The sequence below is a fragment of the Anopheles coluzzii genome, chromosome 2 (genome assembly GCF_943734685.1).
Source record: "Anopheles coluzzii chromosome 2, AcolN3, whole genome shotgun sequence".
Lineage (NCBI taxonomy): Eukaryota > Metazoa > Arthropoda > Insecta > Diptera > Culicidae > Anopheles > Anopheles coluzzii.
The window spans coordinates 39,919,512-39,929,397 of NC_064670.1; the positions used below are offsets into that span (position 1 = coordinate 39,919,512).

Here is a 9,886-nt window from a genome sequence, read left to right on the forward strand (position 1 = left end):
CATCCGAGCGGAAGATGCAAACGCTCTGGGCGTGTTTGAGCGAGGATTGAATCCAAACGAGTAAGTTTTAGGTGGGATTGAGCAAATTCAATATTTTGAGATTCATGAATCTTTGAAGATTCGACTCGAGATTCAAATCACTCATCACTGAAGATTCACATGAATGAATCTCAACGAAAGATTCATAAAACCCAACTCTACAGCGATCTCAATAGCTGGATCAGGTGAAGCGAGACCTGTCGGACATGGATGGGATGCTACAGTCAGGGACCAAGCATCCTGGAGAATGATTGTTGACCAAGCCATGTTACATCGACGTCCTCTATCGTGAACAGGCCAACATGAGAGAGAGATAGAGAGAGAGGGAGAGGGATGAACGAGAGAGAGAGAGAGAGGGAGAGGGATGAAAGAGAGAGAGAGAGAGAGAGAGAGAGAGAGAGAGAGAGAGAGACGTCGGCTCGACTCGTTCGTTTTGGCTTTTTTTGTTTTATTCCGTTCTTTATTTGTGATGAGAAAAAGGTACCATCTATCTCGTGCGTGGCTCGTCGCTATTTCGCTATCGCGTACCGGATAAAACCGTCCTGTTAAGGCCCCAATCCTATTCTCCCGCGTGCCAGGATATCTTGCTATCTTGCATGTGTATATTCCTATGTTCTGTTTTTGCTTTTTTTTCGCTTCCGTTTTTCCGATGTGAAAATAAGGTTCCATTTTCCTATTCCGTTTTTTTCCATGGTAGTTTATATATCAACAACAACAAAAAACCAACATAACATGCATATTTCTTCCTTTTTCTTTTTCCTTCACTTTAGTTTTGTTTTCCAGTGGGTTTGCTTCTGCTTTTATTTCGTCTTGTAACACGTCGTGCTTTTAAAATAGTTTGCTTCTGCTACTGTTGTATGTAAAGTGTTTTCCTTTGTTGTTACCTCCTTGCCGTAGCTGTGTGTTTTCCCCCTCACCATTCACTGCCCTGTTCACCTTTGCATTTACTTTGATGTGTTTCTATTTCTCATCTCTTTTGTTACTATTTCATTGCTTTTTTTGTTTTGTTTTACCTCATTTTTAGTTCGTTTCTATCTTTACCTTTACATTCGATTGTCTGAACGTATTTGACGCTTTCGATTCTGCTGAGAGTATTATTATGCTTCAGAATACGGGTTTTGCTAGTGTTTTGTTTGTATATATCTTCTACCACACATTTGCTGCGTGTGGGTGTGTGTTTGTGTGTGTGTTTCTCTCCTTATTTCTTCCACTCAGCCCCCCAATCTTACTTTCTAAATACTCTGTAAATCCAGAATCACACATATTTGCACTGTACAACAATTCGCGTATAAAAGTAATAAAATAATAATAGTTATATTAATTCATCGACAAAACGAAAAACCTGTATATATATATAGCTGAAGCGGCACTGATGCGTTATCACCCTAACCTCTCTCCTCATTCCCTTGCCCTACAATCATCTTTTAGCGTGTTTTTTTTTGTGGTTGTAAATTTACTAGCAAATATCGTTGTCCCTCATCTCACGCTTCCCAAAAAGGCCTCAAATTTCCCGTTTGCTTGTGTGTGTATATCTTGTTTTAATAGTTTTGTTTCTAAGAGCACTTTGTGTTGTAATTACCTTCATTTTTCTATCTAAAATTCCTGTTTTCATGTGGGTGTGTTGGTTTCTCAAATCCTTTTCTAACGCGATAAGCTATCACCCCTCGCTCTATTGCCATTCTTTCCGTTTCCCCCACACAAAATACTAACTTCTACTTCCCTTTTACACCTGCTGCTGCACAACCGTTATAGCAGCACGAGCGCACACTGCGCTCCGCAGGCTTTGCGCGTGGATTAGAAGAGTTACTAAAAAAAAGGTTACGATTAAGAAGCGCCCCTCTATAGGTAGGTGTGTTTCGGCAATAATAATTAGATAGATTAATAATATTAGTAGTAATGATTACTTTTTTATACATAAATAGCTTCCGCCTGTCCCTCGCTCGAGTCGAGCGTGATTTTGTGATCACATTCGTCGTCGAAAAACCGCCGGAAGGTAAACTCGAAGAACCCGTGGTGGAACGGTTTGCCACTGTCGCACACCTCGTCCAGGTTGCCGTGGCCGTTCTCGTCGCAGGACGAGGACGAGTCCTGCAGCCGGCCCGGATCGATCGGGTCGAAGTTGGACGTGTCGGTCGGGTACTTGATCTTCGGCTCGTACAGTGCCTGCTGGCTGCGCAGGTCCTTGGTGAAGTCGATCGTGCGGAAGAACGGGTGCGACTTGATCTCGTCCACGTTACGCCCGATCCGTTCGTCCTCGTTCTTGCACAGCCGCAGTATGATGTCCATCGCTTCCGGCGTCAGATGCGCGTCCACCGGTATGCGCAACGTTTGCCGCCAGTTTATAACCTAAGCAAAGGGGAAGTGTGTGAATTGCCAAAAACCAAAACACAACACAACGTAGCGCGTGAGTAAGCGATCGAACCTACCTTAATCTGTGTTTCCTCTGCCGTATTTGCCAAAAAAGGTGGCTGTCCGACTAGCATCTCGTACAGGATGACGCCGACGCTCCACCAATCGCACAGCTGGGTGTAGCCGCTACGCATCAACACCTCCGGTGCGATATAGTTCGGCGTGCCGACGATCGAGTGTGCTTTGGCGCGGTTTTTCTCACGGAACTTTCGCCTGCAATGGAATGGAATGGATAAATCACGTTAGCATAGGCAATTGGGTCGCAAACCAATTCATCGTTCCCCCTGGTTACCTTTCTAGTGGTGGGGGTATATCGGGACCAAACTTGCTCCACGCTTCCATCGAATCTTGCCTGGCATGGTCTGCAACAGAAAAAGGATACGCACAGATTATTATTAGGCTAGCTGTTGATGGATGAATAATACAACAGTTGAGCACTCAACATACCGTTCTTCTGATAGTACTTCGAATCGTGCGTCCATCGGAACCCGGTGCACAGACCGAAATCCGTCAGCTTGATGTGTCCCTTTCGATCGATCAGCACATTGTCTGGCTTGATGTCTCTGTAAGGATATTTTGCGTTACAAGATAGAGGTCCATTAATATCTTAATATTTCTTTTTTTTGTGTGCTCCAATTGCTCACCGATGAATAAATCCCATTTTGTGGACGCTATCAATCGCACAGGTCAGTTCGGCGATGTAGAAACGGGCTAGATCCTCCTCGAAGATTCCTTTCTTGATCAGCAGCGACATGAGATCTCCACCTGGTGGGCGACACGACAGCAAAAACACGATTTAAATCACATCCACCTCTCACTGCACCCACACCCCCCACCCTCCCCAGGATTGCCCCACCTACCCGGTATGTAATCCATCACGAAGTAGAGATTGTCCTTGTCCTGGAAGCTGTAGTACAGCTTCACCACCCACTCGTTGTCCGCCTCCGCCAGAATGTCCCGCTCCGCCTTCACGTGCGCGACCTGGTTGCGCTTCAGCACGTCCGCTTTGCGCAGCGTCTTCATCGCGTACAGATGGTTGGTGGTGTCGATCTTCTTCACCAGCGTCACCTCCCCGAACGCCCCGACGCCGATCGTTTTGATCTTCGCAAACATCGACTTGTCCATCTTGGCGCGCTTCAGCCTGATGTAGTTGCTTTCCTTCTGGCACAGCAGCTTCCGCATCTCGATCTTCGTCTCCTCCGGCAGGTCGAGCTTGGACATTTCGCTCTCCAGCTGCTTGATGCGGAAGTTGCGCTGCGAGTACGACTTCAGCACGTTCTCGATGTGCTGCTCCATGAAGAACTTGTACGCCTGGGGCGAGTAGTGCTTCACCTTACACTCGGACCGCTCCGCCTCCTTCTCCTTGGACAGGTTCTTCCGCTCCGGTATCGGCGACTGGTGCTTGATCTTGCGCGGATTATCCTCCCCACCACCGCCACCGCCACTTCCTCCAGCACCACCACCTGCAGCTCCACCGGCAGCGCTGCCGCCGCCGCTGCTGCTGGCACCACTGGTGGAAGCGTTTCCAACTCCACTGGCAACACTGCTACCAGCTTCAGCTCCTCCTCCTCCTCCACCTCCAGAGCTTGTTCGACCACCACTCGCCGAGGTGGGTGTTGTGGCAGGGGATGATTCGGCGGTACTGCTGCCACTCGGTGTCCCGTGATCCATCCCACCGCCACCGTTCGTGTAGGCCGGCGCGGGCCCATTATTGTTTGTGTTGCCACCGGTGCCCGGGAAGCGGACCGATTTCATGAGGCTGCTACGCACACCACCGCTTGCCGCAGTGGACGCTATGCCACGCTGTTTGGCATCATGCTGTTGCTGCTGCTGCTGTTGGTGGTGTTGGTGGTTGAGCTGCTGCTGCTGCTGCTGTGACTGTTGCTGCTGGCCACCTCCCATTAGCGCGCCGAGCGTTTTCAGCGCACCGGAAAACGTGTGCTGTGCCGCACCACTACTGCCGGACAACTTGTGCGGTGCCTTGGGCTTCGGATCGGCCGGGTGCTGCTGCATCAACCCGTTGGTAGCATGAGGGTGCAGATGGTGATGGTGCCGATCGTCGTCGACCGTTCGCGACAAGCCGCTTGGCGGTACCACCTTTCCATTGCTGACGATGCTGCTGCCCCCGTGCATCATTGCGTGATCGTGATTATTATGATTGTTGTTGTTATGCATACTATTCATTGTATTGTTATTGTTATTTGCGTTAGCGTTATTACTCATATTGCCGTTAATCGTATTAGCGTTCGCGTTGTGACTACTGCTGCCGTTGGTACTGGAGTTGCTGGATTGGTTCATTCCGCTGCCACCACCACCGTTCGTGTTGCCGTTCACCATGCCACCACCGTCGGCATTGCCGTGCCCGTTGTGGTGCTGATGATGCAGAAGATGATTATGATGATTCAGGTGGTGGTGGTGGTGCTGCAGCTGCTGGTGTTGATATGACTGCTGGTGGTGATTGTTGCCGCCATTATTTCGATGCTGTTGCTGCTGCTGTTGCTCCATTTCCATCGCTGACGGGGGACAGTGTGGGGAGGGTGGTAACGGTGGAGGCGTACCACCGCCGCCACCGTCCAGCAGATAAGCCGGCGGGGGTTCCTTCTTGGGGGATGAATGCTTCTGCAGCAGTATCATGGTCGTGTCGTACGATGGTGGATCGTTCGGGGAGCCGGTGCTGCTACCGCTCGACACACCATTGTTGCTGCTGCCCGACAGCGCCTGTGGTTGCGCGGGTGAGGATTGGCCGTTCATTGTGCCGCCACCGACACCACCACCACTGCCGACCGTCTGCACTGGCACATTGGAAGGAAGCACGTTTTGCAGCCCGGGCAGGGATGGTTTGGCGCGCAGGGGCTGCTTCGGTACGCCACTGCCCGGGCCGCCCGCGGCAGCACTGGCTGCAGCGCCGACGTGCCGACCCGCCCCACCACCCTCATGCCCGAGGGCCGACGGCGAGGGGGGTGGCGGTGTTGCGTAGCCGGACGCAGCCTTGTTTAGCTTGGCCTGCACCGACACGGCGTACGAGGGCGGCGGTGGATTGTTGTGCAGCGGATGACCACCACCACCACCACTGCCACCGCTGGTCCCGGGCACGCCTCCGGCCGGTGCTGCCGGTGCGACGGCCGTCTGCAGGATTGGCTTCTGCACCTGGGTCGATTTCACCGAGTGCATGATGATCGGATGCTGGGCCGCTTTCGAGGCGGGCGCATGCACGGCGGATGGTTTCGGCTGCAGCGGGATCGGTCGCTGTATCGCGGCGCCCAGCAGCCCGCTGCCGCCGCCGCCGCCGCCCGCTCCCTGCGACACCGTGATCGGGCTGGACGAGCCGATCGACGCGTTCGAGTAGAAGCCCGAGCTGGGGCTCTTGCGGAAGTCCGACTGGGCCGAGGACGACTGCGTCGGGCTCTGGCGGCTGTGGAACGACGTCAGATAGTTGGGCGGCGAGGACGGCCCGAGCTGGGGGTACGGGGGCGGCGGCTCGTTCCCCGTGTACACCGCCATCTGCTGGCTGAGCTGCTGCTGCACCTGCGGTCCGTTCTGCACGATGATCGGCTGCCGCAGCCCCGGATGGTTGCCGCTGCTCGCGATCGGCGAGGAGCCGCGGGCCGGCGACTGCGAGGCCGCGCCGCCAAACTGCCCGTTCCGGCCGGACGCGACCGAGGCGGGCGACATGCGCTTCAGCAGATGCATCGGGTTCGGCGGCTGAGGAGTGGACGGGGTGGAGGAGCAGCGCGGCGGCGGAATCGGGGGCGCATCGCTGAAGTTGGTCGGGCAGGGCGACGGTGAGTACTGCGAGCTGCGGCCGACCACGTGCGCCGCCGAGAACGGTTGCTGCGAGTGGGGACTGTTCGAGCGGGAGCTGCCGGCACCGGAGTCCAGCGCCGGGCTAGTGCGCTGCATGTGCAGCGGCGATTGCGGCGCATCCTTCTCGATGCTCGGTTTGCGCTTCAGCGGTGCGACGAGCTGGAAGGCAAGTGGATCGAAATGAGGGATCGGATTAGCGCGAGAGTGCGGAAGCGGCAAAAGCCCCGCCGGAGCTGGTTCGCTTACCTGTCCACCACCACCACCCAGCGCTTGCTGGCTCGTCTCGTACGGCTGCAACTCGTTTTTGATCTGCTCCAGTGCTATCGCGTTGTACGCCGAGTGGCGAGCCACCGACAACGGAACTTTGCCGCCTTTTCCATTCATGCTGGATTATAATATGCATAACTTATTGCTATTTCCTAGATCTGGGTGGTAAAAGAAGAGAGCATGGCAGAGCAGAATGGAAAATTAGTAATCCAGGCAAGGAATGCCACTTTGCGGATGATAACGAATTCACAATCAGTTATGGGGGAAGTTCTGTTTTCACTTCAGAGTCAATCCAAGCATACTGTGCTGTCTTCTCTCTGTCCAGGAAAACACTCCCCCGTTGCTAGGATGCGGACTTTTCCACCGCATGTGTGGAAATAGACACGCACACACACACACACACACATACACACATATTTAAAATTACGCAGAACCATTTATTTTTTGCAACACGAGAAATCACAGCAACACGATGCAAAAAAAGAGCAAATTTCTGCCTCCTCCCCACCTCTCCACCATCGGGATCACCAACCAAAACGCACACACACACACACGGCAGCAATGCGAAACGGAGATCATCTTTGTATGGGCCCTCGCTCGCTGCATAAATTGCGTGTGACTCACGCAGCACAGAACATCATCGCACATCATCTCACCGCACGTCGCGCGCGCACAGAGCACTCGCGGTCTCCGGGACACCACACACCACACACGTATATGTGAGCGAGGGGGGGGGCTCACGCTCACACACCGACCGATGCGTGTTTATTCTAATTATTCGTGGAATGCACGGAATGCAAAGTGAGAAAGCAAAACGGGCACGGATTGGCAGGGGAGAAAAAAACGAAGAAGAAGACGTCACACACGTTTCTGTGTGCAGTGTTTTTTTCTACCCTGCTTCTTCTTCTTTTTATCTTTTTTTTATCCGTTGCGTTATGCCAGTTAGAATGATCCGCCCCGCGCCGCCCATGAAGGCAGCGCTCCATTTGTTGGATGGTGGAAGGCAAAGTGCAATTTTTGATGGCCTTCCCAGCATTTTTATTTATTATGCAGCAGAAAAATATTACATATTTTCACCATTTGCTCTGATTTTCATGCGTAACGGAAGCATCGTGAGCAGTGACCAGTTCCGTGAGGATCATCATCATTTACGGAGCACTCGATGCACCCACATTGACAGGAGGAAAATGGAATTTCACGTTCAGAAAAAGAAAAAAATAGCAGATTGGCACCAATTCTGTACACAGGTGGGTGTGCACATTGTTATTGAATTCGATTGGATTTTCACGCTGCTCCCCCTAGCTCCCCCACCTTTTGCCGTAAATGTCATCGTGTCAGGGAGGGGGCAATGGAATGCACAGTTGGGTTCCACCCCCTCCCGCCCCTGAGCTCTGAGGCAAAGTCCCTCTATTTTTTTTTTTACTAAGCAGTTTTACTTTGTGTCCCTCTCTCCGCTGGATTTGTACTGGCTTTGGACCTTCTTTCTTCGACGTTGGACGACCGTGCGGGCCCCATTGCAATGCATCAGAAAATTGATTTTTCCACAACCACACACACACACACATACACACACTGCACTGGATTCCTTCGACTGATCGCACACACTGGCGTTGGGAGGAGGATGATATTTTCGTGGGCAATTTCGCTTGCTTTGATGCACATTTTACGCCACAGAATCGTTGTTTCATCGACACTGCTCACCCTCGCTTCCCCTTCGCCACTCCTCACCGCTAGCACGCCCTCGGTACGATCGATGGAATGTGCTGCTGCACGGCGGACTGGTGGCTAAGGCCATCACACACCACCAGCGTACTCCATTTTCGTTCCCAGTTTTGTTTACGCGAGACGAAAGCTCCCTGCGTGTGTGCGAGAGTGTATGTGACCAGATCGGATCGGCCACTATTTCACTCCGGCACAAGGATGGTGGGGGGGGGGGGAGTGTGGGATGTGCAGACCACTCCTCGGACCACCACCGGACAGGGGTGAAACACACAATTTCTGCTACAAATCCACCGAATTTCAGGCTGTATCTCGCGCGCAGTAGCCTGCTCCATCCACACAAAAAGCGACACATGTACACACAGTCAAACACACACACACACACACACACTTACACGCGCGCACAACACCACCACAGCTAAAAGAGCACAAACGCACACGCACACACACTAAGACACACGGTGGGATTTGCTTCCACAATTCCACATTCCACAATCCCTTCGACGGTCAGCCGCGCGATTATCGAATATATTCTCCGCTACGTTTTCTCCTTGTCGTGGAAGCGCGATCGTGCATGCGTGTGCATGTGGTTGTGTATGTATGGCTGTGTGTGTGTGTGTGCGCGAGTATTTCTGCCCTTAGAATATCATCGCGATGATCGTGCACCACCACACCACTACTACCACCATCACTGGCATTCCTCTCTCACTCCTCCCTTCTCTTCCCCACTTCTCTCTTCCCTCCCCCTCACACACACACCCTGCACCGTTTGCCATTTCAATCACACGCGTTTTTTCTCTTTATTGCCTGCCTGTGTGTGGTGATCTCGACGAAAATAATATTCCACATACCAATGCAATTGCTTCGCTCCCGCACACAGTCTCACAGTGCGTTCGTTCTTGTTGCTTCACGGTTCCACTTTTTCCACCTGCTTTTTTCGCTTCTTCTGCTTCTCATTCCACAACACACCGTCGCCACTGTCACCCTGTAGCAAAGCACCCGCCACCACCAGCACCACCACCCGTCCCGGGCACATTTTTTCACCTTCCCCTGCGCTCTTCCACTTTGGGGGGGTAGGGAGGGTGGTTCCACGGGTACCAACAGCTCGACGGGCAAGGTTGGGTGGTGGAGTGGTCACCATCAGCCCCTCCAGCGAAGGGAAGTGCAGCCTCTACACTTTCCAAAAAGACACGGACGCACGCACGCACGCAATCACGGACGCAACTGTCTCCTCCTCTTCATCGTACACGCACACACACACACACCAGGGGAAGGGCGCCAGCGGAGGAGGGCAGGGTGGCAGCTCCGTAGCAAGTGAAAAATTCAGCCCCACACCACCACACCACCACTGCGACGGTGGAAAGGAAAACGGGGCCAAACCGAAACGTTACCTTCGCATATTTCACTGGCAAATATGTTTGCAGTGGGGCGGTTTGATTGCGCGCTTGTTGCAGGCCCGCGATCGCGATCCGATCCGAGCGAGTTGTCGTAGTGCAGGCAGGACCCCTCGTGAAGCAATTCTCTCGTCACGAAAATATCAAATTTTTGTAGTTTTGACGTTTATCAACAACACACAAAAAGAACGCACACACATACGCACGGTGCGCGCACACACACGCACACACGCATGGTACCGTACGCGGTGGGA

At 52.8% G+C, this 9,886-nt stretch overlaps 1 protein-coding gene across 6 annotated transcripts; it reads right to left on the reverse strand.

The window, feature by feature from the left end:
• Nucleotides 1-466: 466 nt before the first annotated feature.
• Nucleotides 467-9,834, reverse strand: LOC120951168 (serine/threonine-protein kinase Warts-like). Of its 6 annotated transcripts, none has more exons than XM_040369715.2 (8): nucleotides 9,630-9,834; nucleotides 6,499-6,677; nucleotides 3,309-6,411; nucleotides 3,093-3,213; nucleotides 2,896-3,011; nucleotides 2,741-2,810; nucleotides 2,466-2,661; nucleotides 467-2,385 (listed from the first exon to the last, which is right to left on the reverse strand). In XM_040369715.2, the coding sequence occupies exons 2-8, from the start codon at nucleotides 6,634-6,636 to the stop codon at nucleotides 1,948-1,950; spliced, it is 4,182 nt and encodes a 1,393-aa protein (XP_040225649.2). In that variant the 5' UTR covers nucleotides 6,637-6,677; nucleotides 9,630-9,834; the 3' UTR covers nucleotides 467-1,947. The 6 variants fall into 6 exon arrangements, with proteins under 6 accessions (XP_040225649.2, XP_040225651.2, XP_049462675.1 ...); XM_040369717.2 differs by lacking the exon at nucleotides 9,630-9,834 and adding an exon at nucleotides 9,090-9,263; XM_049606718.1 differs by lacking the exon at nucleotides 9,630-9,834 and adding an exon at nucleotides 8,634-9,058.
• Between the last annotated feature and the right edge of the window lie 52 nt (nucleotides 9,835-9,886).

What these genes read in the sequence shown, in the direction of transcription:
- LOC120951168 (XM_040369715.2), bottom strand. Translation starts at nt 6,636, where the DNA reads ATGAATGGAAAAGGCGGCAAAGTTCCGTTGTCGGTGGCTCGCCACTCG. An exon ending in TGGGTGGTGGTGGTGGACAG is followed by an intron (nt 6,412 to 6,498) that starts GTAAGCGAACCA and finishes CTTGCCTTCCAG; the next exon opens with CTCGTCGCACCGCTGAAGCG. An exon ending in CGTGATGGATTACATACCGG is followed by an intron (nt 3,214 to 3,308) that starts GTAGGTGGGGCA and finishes GTCGCCCACCAG; the next exon opens with GTGGAGATCTCATGTCGCTG.